Source organism: Sarcophilus harrisii, chromosome 3 (genome assembly GCF_902635505.1).
Source record: "Sarcophilus harrisii chromosome 3, mSarHar1.11, whole genome shotgun sequence".
In the NCBI taxonomy this organism is placed as follows: Eukaryota; Metazoa; Chordata; class Mammalia; order Dasyuromorphia; family Dasyuridae; genus Sarcophilus; species Sarcophilus harrisii.
The window spans coordinates 562557670-562576753 of NC_045428.1; the positions used below are offsets into that span (position 1 = coordinate 562557670).

The following is a 19084-nucleotide window of genomic DNA, read 5'->3' on the forward strand; positions in this document are numbered from 1 at the left end:
TTTCCCTTCCTTCCTCCCACCTCCTCCCCCAGATGGCAGGTTGACCAATACATGTTAAATATGTGAAAGTATATGTTAAATACAACATACGTATACATATCCATACAGTTATTTTGCTGCACAAAAAGAATCGGACTCTGAAATAGTGTAAAATTAACCTGTGAAGGTAATCAAAAATTCAGGTGGACAAAAATAGAGGGATTGGGAATATCTACATCCTACATAGGAACCACCTATGTAGCGGTTCACACTCATTTTCCATTTTCCTGAGTTCTTTGGCTGGGTGCAGCTGGTTCAAATCATTACTGTTCTGTTGGAACTGATTTGTTTCATCTCATTGTTGAAGATGGCCACGTCCATCAGAATTGATCATCATATAATATTGTAGTTGAAGTATATAACGATCTCCTGGTCCTGCTCGTTTCATTCAACATAAGTTCATGTAAGTCACTCCAGGTCTTTCTGAAATCATCCTGCTGGTCATTTCTTACAAAACGATAATATTCTATAACATTCATATGCCACAATTTATTCAGCCATTCTCCACCTGAGAGACATCCACTCAGTTTCCAGTTTCTGGCTACTACAAAGAGGGCTGCCACAAACATTCTTGCACATACAGATCTCTTTCCCTTCTTTATCTCTTTGGGATCTAAGCCCAGTAGTAACACTGCTGGATGAAAGGGTATGCACAGTTTGATACCTTTTTGAGCAGAATTCCAAATTGCTCTCCAGAAATGGCTGGATGTATTCACAATTCCACCAACAATGTATCAGTGTCCCTGTTTCCCCACATCCCCTCCAATATTCTGCATTGTCTTTCCCTGTCACTCTGGCCAATCTGACAGGTGTGTAGTGGTATCTCAGAGTTTTCTCAATTTGCATTTCTCTGATTAATAATGACTTGGAGCATCTTTTCATATGGCTAGAAATAGTTTCAGTTTCTTCATCTGAGAATTGTCTGTTCATATCCTTTGACCATTTATCAATTGGAGAATGGCTTGATTTCTTATAAATTTGAGTCAATTCTCTATATATTTTGGAAATGAGTCCTTTATCAGAACCTTTGACTGTAAAAATGTTTTCCCACTTTATTGCTTCCCTTCTAATCTTGCCTGCATTAGTTTATTATTATTATTATTATAGCTTTTTGTTTACAAGATATACGCATGGGTAATTTTTCAGCATTGACAGTTGCAAAATCTTTTGTTCCAATTTTTCTCCTCCTTTCCCCCACCCCTTCCCCCAGATGATAGGTTGACCCAATATATGTTAAATATGTTAAAGTATATGTTAAATACAATATATGTATATATGTCCATATAGAAGTAGTAGAATCGGACTTTGAAATAGTGTACAATTAACCTGTGAAGGAAATCAAAAATTCAGGTGAACAACAATAGAGGGATTGGGAATTCTATGTAGTGGTTCACATTTTCCTGAGTTATTTCGCTGAGTGTAGCTGGTTCAATTCATTATTGTTCTATTGGAAGTGATTTGTTTCATCTCATTGCTGAAGATGGCCATATCCATCAGAATTGATCATCATATAGTCTTGTTATTGAAGTATATAATGATCTCCTGGTCCTGCTCGTTTCACTCAGCATCAGTTCGTGTAAGTCTCTCCAGGCCTTTCTGAAATCATCTTGCTGGTCATTTCTTACAGAACAATAATATTTTATAACATTCATAATACCATAACTTATTCAGCCATTCTCCAACTGATGGGCATCCACTCAGTTTCCAGTTTCTGGCCACTACAAAAAGGGCTGCCACAAACATTGTTGTTTACATTAGTTTTTGTACAAAAACTTTTCAATTTGATATAATCAAAATGTTCTATTTTCTGAGCAATAAGGATCTCCAGTTCTTCTTTGGTCATAAATTCCTTCCTCCTCTACAGGTCTGAGAGGCAAACTATCCTATGTTCTTCTAATTTATTTATAATCTCATTCTTTATGCCTAGGTCATGAACCCATTTTGACCTTATCTTGGTGTACGGTGTTAAGTGTGGGTTAATGCCTAGTTTCTGCCATACTAATTTCCAATTTTCCCAGTAGTTTTTGTCAAACAATGAATTCTTATCCCCAAAGCTGGGGTCTTTGGCTTTGTGAAACACTAGATTATTAGAGTTATTGACTGTTTTGTCCTTTGAACCTAACCTATTCCACTGATCTACTAATCTATTTCTTAACCAGTACCAAATGGTTTTAGTGACCGCTGCTTTATAATAGAATTTTAGACCTGGTACAGCTTGGCTACCTTCATTTGATTTTTTTTTTATTAGTTCCCTTGAAATTCTTGACCTTTTGTTTTTCCATATGAACTTTGTTGTTATTTTTTCTAGGTCATTAAAATAGTTTTTTGGGAGTCTGATTGGTATAGCGCTAAATAAATAGACTAGTTTAGGTAGTATTGTCCTCTTTATTATATTTGCTCACCCTGTCCAAGAGCATTTAATATTTTTCCAGTTGGTTAGATCTGACTTTATTAGTGTCGAAAGTGTTTTATAGTTTTGTTAAAGAGATGATATTTGAAGAGTTTTATGTATGCAAAATTTCAGACTGAGAAGGGTGACATAGGGAACAATACAAATGACGATAGGAATAATCTGGATTTTGCGTAAGGGAACATCGAGAGTATGCCGTGGCTGAAGCATAGATCAGAAGCATATGACACAAGACTGGTAAGATAATGAAATGCAAGACTATAGAACCATGCTTGACAGTCAAAGAAAGAAAGTTAGAATTTATTCCTAAAGGCAGTCTATTTTAAGTGTAGATGAAATATTGAGCCTAGGGTTCTTTTGGGCTCTAGGTAGTTTGGAACAATACCTTATGGCACCAAGCTAGAAGGGGCAAACTTAGATGACCAGAGTCCAGCTCCAGAAAGATCTCAACAATTTAGATCAATACACTTTTATAAGATTCTACAAATGTAGCAGGAAATCAGTTTTACGTATACAGGAGAGAAAGATTGACTAGACAGTTGTGTGAGAAGGAGTGATGGCTTTGGCTTTTAGTTGCTTGCAAGTTCCTAATGTGTCCACCCTGGCCTACATAGCTACAAATCTAATCCTACCTGAGGCCTCGTGAATAGAGGCTTGGTGTTCAAAGAGAGCTGTGGTTTTCTTGTTCCAGTTGTCCCTGATCAGACTACATCTGTAGTATTGCATCAAGTTCCAGGCACATTATAGGATGTTAATAAGCTAGGGTGCAGTCAGAGAAGGTCAGTCAGCATGATGAGACAAGTGAGGACTTGTAAAAGAACACATTTAAAGAACCTGGAGCTTTAGGTTAGGGAAGATCTGGACGTGCACTCACTGCCTTCAGCCATTGGAAGGATTGCCATATGGCAATCCTTATATGGAATATAATATGGAATTCCAGTGTGGAAGAGGAGTTAGTCATTTAATTTGTCTTTAGAGAGAACTAAACCAGGAGTTGAAAGTTACTGAAAGACAAATTTTATAGTGAAGTGATGGAGGAAAAATCTCCCAACACTTAAGATTGTCCAAAAATGAAATAGATTGGCTTGGAAGGAAAAGGATCCCTGTCATCTGAGGTATTTAGACAAAGAGAATATTGGTTAAGGACATGGCCAGGCTATTTTGGGAGGGGACTCTTGATCATGTAATGCTAAATGAAGGCTATTTGATGCTGTGAAATTGCATTTCACCTTAATTTTACTTTTATTTTTGACATGATAGATGTCAAAGGTAGATGTTAAAGGAAAAAACCCTGACCCTGTTGAGTGTGGTCCCTTCCATGTAGTTATAAAGCATTACTTGTAATCCCCCCACACACTTCCTGATTCCCTTCCCCCACATGACCTGATTCTCCTTACCATGATTTCATATTGGCAAGTAATGAGCATAACTTTGTATTGCAGCCCAAACAGCTGTAACAGCACCAAAGATGTGGAAGAAACCAAAAGATCGAACCCGAACCACTGAAGAGGCGTTAGAGGCAGAATCAGAGGTAAGAAAGCACTGTGAATCTCTATATCTCCTTTTTGGGTCAGCCAAACCTCTCTAAAAATCACAGTTGGGTCATTGGAGTAAAGAGAGATTTGTTAGTTTCCTGAACTTTCTGAGTAGTTTTTCAAAAACCCAGTTAACTCTGGGATTTGCCTTACTCACCAGCTTCCTAACAGTTTTGTTTGATTTCCCCTTTTCTCTACTTTCTCCCTCTCTGTTCCCCCTCTGCCCTCTTTTCACTTTTTGGAAGTAGAGGAAGGTGAGCCTTTGTCAGCTGTGATGGTTTATGTTGGAAGCCATTCTGTTCTCCTTCTTGTAGCTGGTCTGGAATGCTGGGGGCTCATTTCACATTATTACTATCTTGGTCCCCAACATATTAAATTGACTCCACATTAATAGATCATCTAATCAAAGTAGCACCAAGTTTGTGATATTTTGTTCAGATGTAGACAAGTGATGGCAGTTGGCATGATGGTCCACTCACGGAAAATTCAGAGAGATCTTGAGTTATGTGGCCTCTTTCAAATTAGCCCCATAGTGGTGACTCCACTATTATTAAGCTTTTCCCCCACACAGTTATTTCCTAATTTTTCCTAAGCTAGGTTTTGTTGTAAATGCCAACTTAGCAGTTTCTTCCAGAGTCCTCAAGATAGGATGAAGGGTAGAATTTAATACTGAGGGCTGGGGTCTGCAATTCTATAATTATAACATCAAAATTTTCACCCTGGAGCTGGAAAATGGACTACAGTGTGGTTACAGTTGGCTCATAGCCCCAGTCTTGGAATCTTCTCTGGTGTAATCCATTGCCTTAAAATAATTGCTTCTACTGGAAATCAGGGGTTACCATTTCATGTCTACACATTCTCTGGTGGTGGCTACCTGTCTGTATGCTCTCTACAGCTAGCCCCAAGAATGGCCCCATCCCCGTAGGCCCTGCTGCTAGGCGGTGTTCCCTTGTCATTGCTCCAGCATGATGCTCTGTTGATGTCACAGTTAGTCCCATAGCAACCACTAAAATGTTGCATGCTGCAATTTCATTGTGGTGATCAGGAGTTAAGAACAGGCAGGAAGTTAGAGAGCTGTGAATAGCAGCTGCACAGGTGTCGCAGCTGAACAAGAAAATGTTGCTCCTACAGAGGATCAAATGCCTGCAGCACCTTCCGGAGGCCGGGGAGTCTCCCACATTCCCGGTATGGTGACAGGGATTCTCTGGGTTGAGCCCCCTCAGGCAGCGTTGTTCTTGAGCTCTCTCCTAGGTACATGCCTAGGATTCTTGGTCCAGTGGATAGGCTCTGCGTATGGAGGCTGCTGGTCCTCCCTTAGCAAGCCACTGGCTGGATGGCTGGAGACACCGTTCTGGAGCCAGGCCTTGCCTCTCTAGCCTGACTCCCACCCTACTCCCTTCCTACCCACCCTGCTTTACTGGCAAATGATGAGGTGTTATGAGGTATGAATGTGCTTCTTCAGAGGCTGGGTGCCCTACCCACCTTTCTCCAAAGCAAGCAGCAGTTAGTGATTATGGTGATGGCTCAATAAAAGCCTAATGTCAAATTTTTTATCCCATTTGCCTTTCTGGTAGTCCTGAAGGAATCATATTTCTCAGTTAACCTTGTAAACTGTCCTTTCCCAAATCTATCTAAAATAAAAGTGTTTAAGACACATGTCAGCAAAGAAGAGGTTTTATAGTACCTGCTATGTCAATAATTTTGTTATGGGATCATTCATAAACAGTCTCAGATTATCCTCTTGTCAGATGACATAAATGATTCATCTTGAACACCTTTTTATTCTTTATAGAGATATGTTTAGAGAAAAGTTCTCAGAGGATGCAGGTGCTCCAGACAACCTGAATATAAAGATGTGACATTCTACCTGTTCATTTGGTAGAATGAACATACAGCTCATTATGTATATGAACTTTAAAAATCCAAACTGCAAGTGCTACCACTTGGTCTCCATGAAAATAATAATGGTCATAAGAAATCTCGTGGTTACAGTTTAAGTACATGTGTCTTCACAGCCTTCATCTTGCTGGCTTAACAGACTTATTTCAACATGTTCCTTGGCTGATGCCTTTGGAAATGTTTCCAGGGTGATCTCAGAGTTGTCTAATTGGCAGTCCACTTTCCATATTGTGGCTCCATGGCTTTGTTTCTTTAGGCTTCTTCATCTGGATGGAAATTGAGTCTCTCTGTCCACTTGTTTCTAATAATAACCAAAGAAGATTTTTGTTATAGCTCATGAGATCTTCAGTCTTGCACCCTTCCTCCCTTTTCTTCTGCACTGGCTACTTTTTGTATTGCCCAGATTTAGAAGTAAGGAGGAGTCATGCACAATTAATCATGTGTTGTGGTTTTCTTGATTTTTAATAAAATTATTTTTAAATGCCCCTTACATATCGATTATTGCTGTCATATACCTATAACCTGAGTTGATAATGAGTTTGACATTTCTAATAAGCAAAAAATCTTAGGTTCTCTTCCCCTTTCCCTTCTACTAAAAAAAAAACAAAAAAAAAAAACAACCCAAAAGCAAATAAACCCCTTGAAACAATTATGCATAGCCAAGCAGACCAAATCCCACTTTGGTCATGTTATTAATAGAATTGTAAAGAAAGTAAATGATATTAATTATCAAAAGAAGCAAAGTCTGGATGAAGAAGCTATAATCAGGTTCAGTCAGTTCCTTCAACATTCAGGAAATGATTGTTTTTTGTCATGTGTCCTCAGTAAAGTATTTTTTTCCAGTTGTATTTGTCTTTTTAGAACTTCAGACCTTTGTTTTTCTCTACACAGCATCCTCTGACCATTCAAAATATGTATTCTGCCTTTTTCCCTAGCTTCCTCATTCCATTTGTAAAAGGCACCCTCCCACACATACTCATCTGTGGATATAGAGCAGCATCTTAGAATAACTTGGTGTCTGCCTGCCTGAATGCCTCATGCCCCTTAAGACAGAAACTTGACCGCTCCAGAGATATTTTGAGTGAAAGGTCCCTTGTGTCCCTACTTCTGTCCTCCCCGCCCCCTCTCCTGGACAGGCCGTGTGGAGGCCCCTCTCTGCCGCTCGCAAGACCCTGCAGCTGCTGTGTGATGCAGGCTAAGGTTTCAGCCTCAAGCTGGATTAGGCTCCTGTGAATCATGGCCACGTTCATCTTTCACTCCAGAGGGAGGGAGCTTGGCGTCCCCAGTGAATTTTACATTCAGATGTTTTGGGGACTGGAAAGGACACTTGAGCCCTCCCCTCCGTTGGCTACTTGAAAGTGAGATGCAGCCAGCAAGATCAGCTTGTTCTTCCGTTCCTCTAATAGAGAAGGCAGACCGGAAGCTAAACTTCACTGAATGGAACCTGGAGAAGAAGGAGAAGGTCTTGCAGAATTCTAAAATCTATCTCCCAAAATAGAACGAAAACAGTCTCCCTCTAGCGAAGCAGCCTTTTGCCATTCATTATTTTTGATCCTTTTCCTGAAATCTCCTCATGGCGGCCAAGAGCAGACCAGGAGGAGTCCCTAATCTTGATGGGGGGGGAGGGGCTAGCACATTAGAAGGATTAACAGTTCTTAACATTCTCAGCCTTCATTAGTCATAATTAAACTATTTTAGTAACACTGGTAATTGTCTGTGTTAGCCCCAGGGAATTAAATGGTGTCTTAAATGAATTTGTCATGACACTTCTGTAGGCTGTACATGGCTGCCCCTCATTGCGAGTCCTAGGCGCATGCGCCTTCATGCATCTGTCAGTGTATTTCTGCATGCGTACATACATAGCTTTGTTGTAAACTCTAACCTCTATGTTCACTTCTGCTTCAGCCTAAAGTTGAAGAGGAGCTTTCAGGTGACAAAGTACTTGAATCTGAACAGGATAAAATGAGCCAAGGGTTTCACCCTGAGCGAGACCCCTCGGACCTTAAAAAGGCGAAAGCTGTGGAAGAAAACGGAGAGCAGGAGAGCGAGCCCGTGCGTAACGGAGCCGAGAGCGCTTCTGAAGGGGAAGGAGTCGATGCGAACTCGGGCTCCCCAGACAGTTCTGGCGATGGGGTAGCCTTCCCTCTGAAGCCAGGTGAGTTCTGCCCTCTGGCCCTCGGGTGCATGATGACTGCCAGGGCTCACGTTCGGGGCCTCATGGCTGCTCCCAGCGCCAGTAGCAGGCCGAGTGCGCAGAGCAGTCCTCACAAGGAAAGAGCACCGCGCCAGAGGGAGGGGAGCCAAGTGTTTCTTTTTCTCTGGCACTCAAGAAACAAGCAAACAATGAAAGGTGATAGATGTCTACTGGAATTTCTGACTCTTCTGGTGTGTAGATGATTTTTCAGAATTGATGTGGTTGGTTAGTATACAGGGTACCCTAAGAGTCTTAGTGCAATTTTAAGATTTAGTAGTTTAAAATTAAACAAAGATGTGTGGGACACCCCGTATAAGCACATACATCTAGCACAATTAGAACAAAATACAAGTGTGTATTAAAAAAAAAAAAAAAATGCACAGGTGTGCATATTTTTTAAAAATTAGCTACTTCCAGGAGGTCGAAACTAAGACAACTCATAGTTTGTTAAAGCTGCATTGCAGAGCCACATTATACTGTACCAGAATAGACTTTCTCCTAACTTTAGAGCATGAAGCTATGTGAACTCTGCACCTCAGAGACACCCCTGTCTTTAGACAGTATCAGAAAGCACATCTGCTTTCAACACAACTCTAGCCATATCTGTGAAATTTTGCTGTGAACTTTTAAAAATTACTTTTCATAATAGCTTTTTATTTTTTAAAATATATGCAAAGGTAGTTTTCATTCAACATTTACCCTTGCTAAACCTTATGGTTCATATTTTTCTCCCTGCTTCACCTCTTCCCTACACAGCACATAATCCAAAACAGGTTAAATATGTGCAGTTCTTCTGAACATATTTTCCACCTTTATTATGCTGCACAAGAAAAATCAGATCAAAAAGGAGAAAAAAAAATAAGTAAACAGCGGCAGCAACAAAAAAAGATGAAAATACTATGTTGTGATTCATATTCAGTCCCCATAGTTATCTCTCTGGGTGCAGATGGCTTTCTCCATCCCAGATCTATTGGAACTGGCCTGAATTGCCTCAAAAAAAAAACTAAGAGTTGATCATCACATAATCTTCTTGTTACCATGTACAATGTTCTCCTGGTTCTACTCGCTTCACTTAGCATCAGTTCATGTAAGTCTTTCCAGGCCCTTCTGAAAGGGCCTGCTGATTGTTTCTTATAGGACAGTATCCATAACAATCATATACCATAACTTATTCAGCCATTCTCCAACTGATGTCTGTGAGCTTTTAAGTTACTCTGTTGCTATTTCCATTTTCCTCCATGGATTTACAATACTCAATGTGGACACATCAGGAAAGAAGTTTTTTGGATCAAAATGTTTTGTGGACATGAGAACCCCTCCCCCCTCATTATACCTAATCTGAAAAAACTCTTGTCAGAAATTGGGTTTGAATTTAGAATGCACAAAAGCTCAAGAACAAACAGCAAGAGAGATGCTTTTAGCATTTTGGTATTGTCTTTCATTACAACAAACCTACTTAATTTAGGCACAGGCAGATGATAGAACAAGCCAGCATATGGGCTTTGAGATAAACAGTTTATTGATTCTTATGCTTCCAAGGAAAAATAGTCATTGGCCAGCTTGAAACATGATGGCCCATGTGGGCAAAAGGGCTGAATTAGATCACAGATTCAAGTTCTAGCTTGATCTAGTTCAAGTTCTAGTTCAATCTAGTTCAAGTTCTAAGTTTGACATGGGTCAGTTTTTGCCCATCCTCAGCAAGGCTTTTCACTTTTCAAAACATATGTATGGACAGTTTTTCAACATTAGCCCTTGCAAAATCGCATGTTCTAATTTCCTCCCCTTCTCCCATACCCTTCTCTAGATAGCAAGCAGTCCAATACATGCTAAACACGGTAGAAATACATGTCAAATCCAAGACATGCATATATCCGTCCATACGACCATTGTGCCACACAAAAAAAATCAAATCAAACCAGTAAAAAAAAATAAAAGAAGCAAACTAAAATGCAAGCAAACCATAGCAGTAAGAGTGAGAATGCTATGTTGTGAACCACGCCCAGTTCCCATGGTTCTCTCTCTGGATGTAGATGGCTCTATTTATCACTGAACAAGTGGAACTAGTCTGAATTATCTCATTGTTGAAAAGAGCACATCCACCAGAAATGATCATCTTATAATCTTGTTGCCATGTACAATGTTCTCCTAGTTCTGCTCATTTCACTTAGCATCAGTTCATGTAAGTCTCTCCAGTCCTCTCTGAAATCCTCCTGCTGATCATTTCTTAATATTCCATAACATTCATACACCATAACTTAGGCATTCTCCAACTGATGGGCATCCATTCAATTTCCAGTTTCTTATCACTACAAGAAGAGTTGCCACAAACATTTTTGCATACGTGGATCCCTTTCCCTCCTTTAAGATCTCTTTGGGATACAGAGCTGGTAGGGACACTGCTGGGTCAAAGGGTATGCAGAATTTAACAACTTTTTGAACATAGTTTTAAATCAGCACTTCCTAGTTTGCTTAGATATGAGGTTATGGTGGTACTCATGTTCTGCTAAATTTCTCTTGTTCTCAGTATATCTCTGTAGATAGATGAAGAAGTATGTTTCTGTGAGACACATTTTCCTAGTAAAGAGCTCTGTTTTGCCTGAGGTTACTTTGGAGTCACATTGGAATGAATTTTATATAAAATTTCAAAATTAGTGAACAAATCTTAATGAAATGATAATGTTTTAATTGGGCAAAACTGATAAGGAAATGGAAGTACTAGTTGTATGGGGTCTGTGCAGTTGCTCTCTCCTTTGTGTTTTAGAGGTAATATGCTGTTGATGATGATGTTGACTTAAAATTTGAGAGCCCTGAGATTAATCCTGCTTTTTTCACTTAGGAAAGAGCAGGCCATTACCTTCATGTGTAAACATGAGAAAAATTGTTCTTATACCAGTTCCCTCAGAAAATTAAAAGATTTGACAAACCTTAAAGCACTCTTAGCAGAATGAGGAGTGCTTGTTATTAGAAGAGGGAACACATTTTCTCTGCTGCCTCCTCTTCTTTGTTCTATTCTGTTTTTCACTAGTTAAGGTCCATGTACCTTTTAACTTTGCTTGTATTCAGCTAGAAGCTGTTACATGGCATTACTATATGTATTTGTTCTCATAATTCATGTACTCTCTACCATATGTTAACTATCTGAACAAATTAATACATTTTTTGCTTTTTTAGCCTCCTTTTACTTTAGTGATACCTTCATCACTTTAGAAAATTGGCAGTACTCAAGCTTTTTTGTCAAATTATCAGGGAAGAAGTGCAGGAGTAGAAACTAAAGAATATATATTATCCTTTTGAACTCAAGATGCTAGCTGAACATTGCATATTCTCAAAAGTCATTCCCATCCAATACTTTGTAGAGATGCTTTGATTTAGTAAAAACTGCCATTTTGCTGTTGTTAAACATTGAAGAGCTTTTTTTGCTTTTACTGATTTTCCTCCTCTAAATAAGAACACTATAAAGAAGTAGTTGGCTTTTTTTTTTGTTTTTGAAACATTTGACACCGTAAGCATAGTTTCTGAAGAAATTCATTCTGTCATGTGAACTGTAATTCATGACTTGTCCCATCAGAAAATATGACCTTATAAAGAATATATATGTGTGTGTATGTGTACACACATGTACATATATGTGTGATACTTTTAGAGACATCTAATCCTAGGAAATGGTGGATTGACTCCCTAATTCAGTGGGCCTAGTAGTCAAAAGGCAGATTTTCTTTTTGGAAAAATTTTTTTAAAAAAATTACTGATTTCTTTTCTATCGTTTCATTTCTGATTGGCGCCTCCCCCTGTCCAGTGAAACCCCTTATTTGTAACAAAAAGAAAAAAGAACATTCAGAGAAACCGATCAACACATGCACTATCAGTATCTGACACCCAAAGTCTTCTACACCTTTTTCTTTTAAACAGATAGTCAGTGTGAAGGATGTGAGTCTCAGTGCTTACTCAGCCCCTGAGTGCTCTATTCAGTTTCAGGAGTGAAATCAAAGGTCCATCTCTTCATCAGAGACTTGAGTAAAGGGCAAGAGGAGGGAAGGGCCTGAGCTGTTGGGAGAGGAGAGGGGGGACGGGCGGGCTCTTGGGTTGCCTCATTTCAGTTAGGTGAAGTATGTGCTGAGGGAGGGGAACATTGACCCTGGAGGCCTGTGTGGGGAAAGATGTGGGATTGGGGGAGGGGAGCAGGGAGTGAGCCCCCGTGCAGGAATGAGGAGGGAGGGTCAGAGGGCTGCAGCAGGGAGTGCCTTACAGGCAGAAGAGCGAAAGTCCAGGCTTTGGCATACCCCATCTCCCTCCCCGCCGTAACCTCCACAGTCCTTTCAACTTCTCCCTTAAACATGTCAGCATCATTCAAGCATGGTTTTTGGATTTTAGATTATGTGAAGTTTGTATAAAGTTGACCATTATTACATGGCCTCTGGTTTTCTATTTACTTTTGTAACCAAACATAGCACAAAATAAAAGCCTGTGTGTGGTCTTTTGTTTGACCTTTGTGACTTAGTTGATTTATGGATTGGTTCATGATTAGAGATGAGCATCTTTGACAGCATCCAGGTGTGGTCTTTTTCTGTGTATGTCACTGTAACTGTGGATTTGTGTAGCTGTGCACTTCTACGTGTCTCACTCAATCCACCTTGCTGCCCATCTCCCTCTTCCTAGAGCCCTGGAAGCCTGCTGATACTGAAGGGAAGAAGCAGTATGACAGGGAATTCCTCCTCGACTTCCAGTTCATGCCGGCTTGTATCCAGAAGCCAGAGGGCCTGCCTCCTATCAGTGATGTGGTTCTTGACAAGGTGAGTCAGACTCTCTGAGGCAGGAGTTCCTAACCTGGTTTGTGTCACTGACCCCTTCTCAGAATAACCCAAGCAGTTTTTAAATGCACAATGTATGTATATGCTTTTATGTATTATAAGATTACAAAAGAAAACTCTGTTGAAACATAAGTATTGAAAATACTGCAAAAGCAAACAAGTTCACAGACTCCAATTTGGGAATTCCTGTCCTGAGGGAAACCATCTCAAGTGTTAACATTAATGCAAACTTAGTTTTTTAAAACTAAGTTTTTAAATTTTGTTTTTCATAGTTTTTATAGCACCCTTTTTCAAAAAAAATTTTTTTTTAGGAAAGTTATCTTATACAGTGACTAAAGTCAGAAGGTATATATAATATTGACACCGCCACCTCTAAACAGAGAGCAAAGGCTTCTAGAACCAATACCAGTCACTGCACTAAAAGTTGTCGTCTCTTAATATCATCTTCATCTATGTTACCGCAATTACTCAATATTTTTCTCTGGGTTCTGTTCTCTCTACTTATATCTGTTCACACAGGTCTTTCCACTTGTTCTCTGAATTCATTGCTCCTTGTGCATAATAATCTTCTTTCAGACCATAATTTTTCATTCTCCAATCTAGAAGTAATTTTATTTGTAGACTCTGAAGATTGTGGTGACCATCTGTTAGTGAATTTTTTGGAATATTTGAAATTGGACTGCTTTAGATGAGAAAACATATACTGTTTCCTTCATTTTATTACCTAATTAAGTTACTTTCCAAGAGTGGTTGTTCCAAGTCTCAGTTTCACCAGGAGGAAGTTCATGTGCATTTTGAATGTGATTAGTTGGGTTTGTGTTTATTTTAGAAAACCTTTTTATTCGTGTCAAAACATTATTCTGACTTCCTCTTTTGGAACCAGACTTTAATTCTAATTTAATTTAAAGATGTTGTATACAGAGATTTGTCCCCAATCATGCAAAACCTTTTATTTTTACAAATAATAAAAAGCTGTTTCTCTACCTTTTACTTCCTCCCACTCATTGGGGGGGAAAATAAAAGCTAGATTCTTATAATAGATATGCATGGTCAAGTAAAACAAATTCCCTCATTGGCCATGTGCAAAAATCATGTCTCAGAGCTTAACCTAGATGTACTCATGCTTTTTACATAGGATGATTGATATGGACCTCTTTCTGATAATTGTGATCTTCCACAGAAACTTTTACAAATAAGAATTAAGAATTTTTTTGTTTCCTCCAGGTTCCTTGTAGTTTACCATATTACTCAATTTAATTAAACAATGCTTGATGGCTCTGAGCTGTTTTAAAACATTTTTACCAAGACCTAGTTTATTCATACAATAGGGATAATTTACTTTTAACTGTAATAGACAGATATTTCAATCATTTTCTAAATCAGTGTAGCAGAGAAAATTATGAATTGTTTTAAAGGTCAAGTAAATAATAGATAATTCTATTTTATGTTTTGACTGTTTTCATAACCATTTTTGGTTTCTTCTTGAATTGGGAAATTCAAGTAAGATATTAAAATGGCAGTGGAAAGTATCATTTTATGAAACGTATTTTATATTGATTCCATGAATTAAACTTTAAAAAAGAAACCTTTCAAAACTGATTTAAGTTTAACTACAGAGCTGCTGTGTTTGTACAATAAAATCAGCTGTTCCTTCCTTAAAAAAAAAAAAAAAAGTTTCTCAAGCTGCACCCTGGGTAGACTCCAGGGTTCAGGATCAGTCCAATGCAGTGTCCTCCTTGGCCATTGAATTGATAGTTTGGGTTTTTTTTTTTTAAGTTTTTCAGAAGTGTTTGTCTTTACAGAGTTGGGATGGTCATATCCATTTTTCTCCTGGTTCTGCTTGATTTACTGTTCACACAAGTCCTTCTGGATTTCTTTTAAGCCATCTCTTTTATAATTTCTTATAACAGAATAACAATCCATCACAGTCATATACCATAATTTGTTCAGCTGTTTTCCAGTTGAAAGTCATCTCCTTAATTTTTACTGTAAAAGCTTGGAAATTGCATACAATCAACATTATTTTTCATGTTTTGCGATTCCTTTTATCCCCTCCCCTCCCTGATTATAATTCTCTCCCTAAAGTAAGAAATGAAAAAACAAGTTTTAATAAGACTAAGTTTGAACGGAGTATAGTTGACCCTATCCTTGTAATAAACATGAATTTAAAACTATTTGTCATAAATATGAATTTATCACCCCAAGTGTCACAATACTAGAAAACTGTACTTAAGTTTCAAGTCAAAGACTATATTGAACTAAGAATATGGAAAAAAAACAGCTTCTCTCATGACTACATATATGGAAAGAGGCATCTTTCCATTTTCTTTTGACTTACTTTAATATAGCATCTTTTTATATTTAAATTGTCTTATTTCATGCTTGCTATTGTTATAAGATACTGCTCTGAATCTATTTTCCATCAAATTGCTTTCCAGTTTTCCTAAGAGATTTTGATAAATCAAAAGTCCTCCCAACAATTTGTGTTTTAGTGTTTATGGAACACTAGGCTCATGTGTTTTTTTTTTTTTTTTCTCTTCTAGATCTTGTTTATCTAGATTTATCCATTGATGTATTCCCCCACTTTTTAAAAATTATAATATATTATAATTATAATATCAATAATGCTTGATTCCTCTACATTCCTTTTCTCTTCATTATTCTTGATCTTTTTGTTCATCTATAAATTTTTATATGATTATATAAAATAACCACTAGGTGGTAGTACTCTTAAATTGCTATGTTGATTTTAGATATTTTGCCTTTTGATATTGGTACAGTGGAGCCATGATACAGAATAATCTCAGGTTTTTTAGGATTTTCTTTGCTTTTTTTAAATGTAGAATTTTGTCATTAGCATAGGCCATATATGGGCCTATGTTGTTTTAATTCATAGATATATTATGCATTTTGTATTTAATTTGCGTGACTTTTCTTTAACCTTTTTTAATAATGGAGAAGAAAGGCACTCTATCAAACTTTGTGATACACATGTCATCTTGATACTTACACAAGTAGGAATAAAGCAGAAAAAAATCTGTATATCAATATCACTAATTAAAGTTGATCTCATATTTTAGTAAAATTTTAGCAAGAAAATTTATCAGCATATTAAAAATGGTTCCTTAACATAGAATTTATAGCAAAGTTATTATACTAGGGAGATTTAATATTGGGGAAATGTTTCCATAATTAATCATATAAATAATAATAATCATATACATATTAAAAGCCTTCAACAAATATGTCATTCACTTATAAGACCCTAAAAAAGCCCAGGCTTGGCTTATATGATGATAAGTATCATCTTCAATGAGAAACACTGACAGCTTTCCCAGTAAATTGAAGGATAAGGTAGTATGTTAAGAATGTCCTTTTTATTTTATTCTTACTTGACATACTACTAGCAATGATAGCAATAATAATAAGAGTAAAAAGTATAAACACTGGCAAAGATGAAAAGAAAGTGTCCCTCTTTGCAGATGATGTGAGGTTTTCTTAGAAAACCCATGAAGTTACAGATTTAAAAATAGACAGTCATCAGCATTCCTGTGTATTACTAACAGAAGACAGGAATAAATTCTAGAGAACGTCAGTCTAAGTTAGCTATAAAAATATGTAAAATATCTGGAAACTTTGTTATCTAGTCCATCTGCATTTTGGGAGCAGTTAATTAATTTGTACATGTGCATAAAACTTGAGCTCACTTGGAGGCAGAAGACACAATTTCAGATTCCACTCTTCCCACCTGTGTGATCTTCAGACAGCAACAAAATATGAAGCAGTAGCAGAAGACCATTCCAGGACTGGGAGAGTGTCAGTTCAAAAGCCCAAAATGGAAGAGGGAACAACAAGAGACAGCTGCTGGGATTGGACTGTATAGAGTTGGGTGAGAATTCTGGATCAGGACAGGCTGGAGCTTCCTTGACAATTGGAACTTCTAGGACAGTCAAGCTAACACTTGTTAGAGACTATTTTGAAAGCTGTGCTTTTTAAAATTTTTGATTTCTGACTTCAAAGAAGATAGTGTTGTGTTGTAGAAAGAGCAACAGCCTGAGAGTTAGGAAGCATAGTTCTCATCCCCATTCTGCCCCGATCTTTCCCTATCATTTTTCTTTAGCTTTAGTATCCTCCTTTGACAAACATGGTCACTGGACTGAGAAAACACTGAAATCCTCTTTGCCTCAAAAAACTTTTTTATTCTGTGATTTCAGATGTGTGATTTGGGGGAAAAAATCCATCTTTATTTCCCAAAACCTTACTGGATTTTGCACTTATCTGATAGTATTTTAAATTTTTATTCTTCTTTTATTTTTATATTACTTTCATTTCCCAGCATATCCTTCCTCTTGCATTCTTATACCAAAGAGAAAGCCATGTCTTACAACAAGAAATAAAATATTCTAATTAAAAATTTGAAAAACTAACCTACTAACCAAATCCAACGTTGTTTGCAGTGTTTCACAGCCATGGTCCTGTAACTTGAGATTTTGTGGTTCTTGTTTGTCACAGTAGAGGTGAGAGGGTTTATTTGTATTTTTAAATAAGAGTTAGTCTAGTCATGGAGAACATTAGATTGTTGTTGTTTTTTTTTAATTTGGACACCAACAAAAATGATTATTTCCATATAAGAATGAGTCTCTTATATACTGTGTGTGTATATTAATCACAGTTCCAAAACTATCACTGTTTCTCAAATCTCCTTCTGTCCTCGTATGTGCATTTTTAGAAATATTCATTGACACTTTTTCTTTTCTTGTTTTTGGCATTGCTAACACCAGCTCTTTAATCCTGCCAGTTCTTTCCTTCTTCTCCTTCACAGAAGAAGAAAAATCCCTCCCCTCATTAAAAATATCATTGTCAAACAAAACATATCTGTGCATTGGCCACTGCATCTTCTACACCTCTAGTCTATCTTCTCCTGTCAAGAGGGTAGGGAACATGACAACACTGTGTAAGATAGTTAACTTTGAAAGATCGATGTCATTATTAACTTGTGAGTCCAAAGAATAAATGATGAAACATACTTCCTACCTATTTCTCTGAGATTCTCTTATTTTGTCATATCTTATGGCACAATGACATTCTATTATATTCACAGGCCATAATTTAAGCACCATTGCTCCACTTGATGAGCACCTTTTACATTTCCATTTCTTTATTCTAACAAAAAAAAAATGCTACTCTGAATATTCTTCTGTGTAGGTCCCTTCCCTCTGTTTTTAGATCCTTTTGGGACATAGACTTAGTAATAATATTACTGGCTTATATAGGTACAATGTAATGAATTTAGAGGTATAGTTCCAGTGGTGCTACCACATTTCATTATGATATCCCCTCCAACACTTGTCATTTTCCTTATTAAAATTATTTTAATGTATTTCTCTTAGTATTTGCATTTCTCTTATTAGGAACATTTTTTCACGTAATTTTTTAAAAAATGTTAATTATTTTATTATGAACTTAGGAAATAAAGCAAGCATTTCAATAACATAGTAGAATGGGGGGAGGGGAATGAGTGCACGTGAAACTGCAAATCTGTTATGTACAACTTGCTATATCTTTAAAATATGTAATAGTAACTTTTTCTTTTTTTCTTTCATATGTATGCTTGTATGAAATAATTATATATTTGCTTTTTTTTAATCGGAATTTCCCCTTTCAGATTCTCCTAAGAGCCATCCTGGATTCTCTTTATTCTCTCTCACATGCCCACCACTCCCCATATTCTAAGCTATTGACAAGGCCTCTTGAGTTCATCTTTGCACAATCTCTTTTTCTCCTTTCCACCTTCTTTTCTCCTCTGACGCTGCCCCTACCCTGGAGCAGGCATCTCCTTATACTAATCTGCTAGTGGATCTGCCTGTTCCAAGTCTTTCCCCACTATAGTCCATCTTTTATTTAGTCTCTAAAGTGATTTTTCTAAAGCTTGAGTTCATCTCTGTCACTCCCTACTCAATTAAATTTCAGTGGTCCCCTATTGCCTCCAAGATAAAATACAAAATGTTCTGTTTAGCATTCACAGTTCTTCACAACTTAGCCCTCTCCTACCTTTCTGATCTAATTATACCTTGCTCCCCATTGTGTGTACTTTTTAGTTCAGTAACGCTGGTCTCCTGGCTGTTCCCCGAACAAGATGCATCACTTGGCTTTGGGGCATTCTTTCTGGCTGTGCTCTCTCTCCTTCACTCCCACTACT

The 19084-nt window shown here is 37.6% G+C and overlaps 1 protein-coding gene across 8 annotated transcripts in view; it reads left to right on the top strand.

Annotated features, from left to right (window-relative positions):
• Positions 1-19084, top strand: part of EIF4G3 (eukaryotic translation initiation factor 4 gamma 3) — a 275515-nt gene that overhangs the window by 196469 nt on the left and 59962 nt on the right. For all 8 annotated transcript variants that reach the window (XM_031962682.1, XM_031962683.1, XM_031962686.1 and 5 more), the window contains 3 exons: positions 3892-3980; positions 7789-8038; positions 12734-12867. In XM_031962682.1, coding sequence (XP_031818542.1) covers positions 3892-3980; positions 7789-8038; positions 12734-12867 — 473 coding nt within the window. The remainder of the gene's footprint in view (positions 1-3891; positions 3981-7788; positions 8039-12733; positions 12868-19084) is intronic.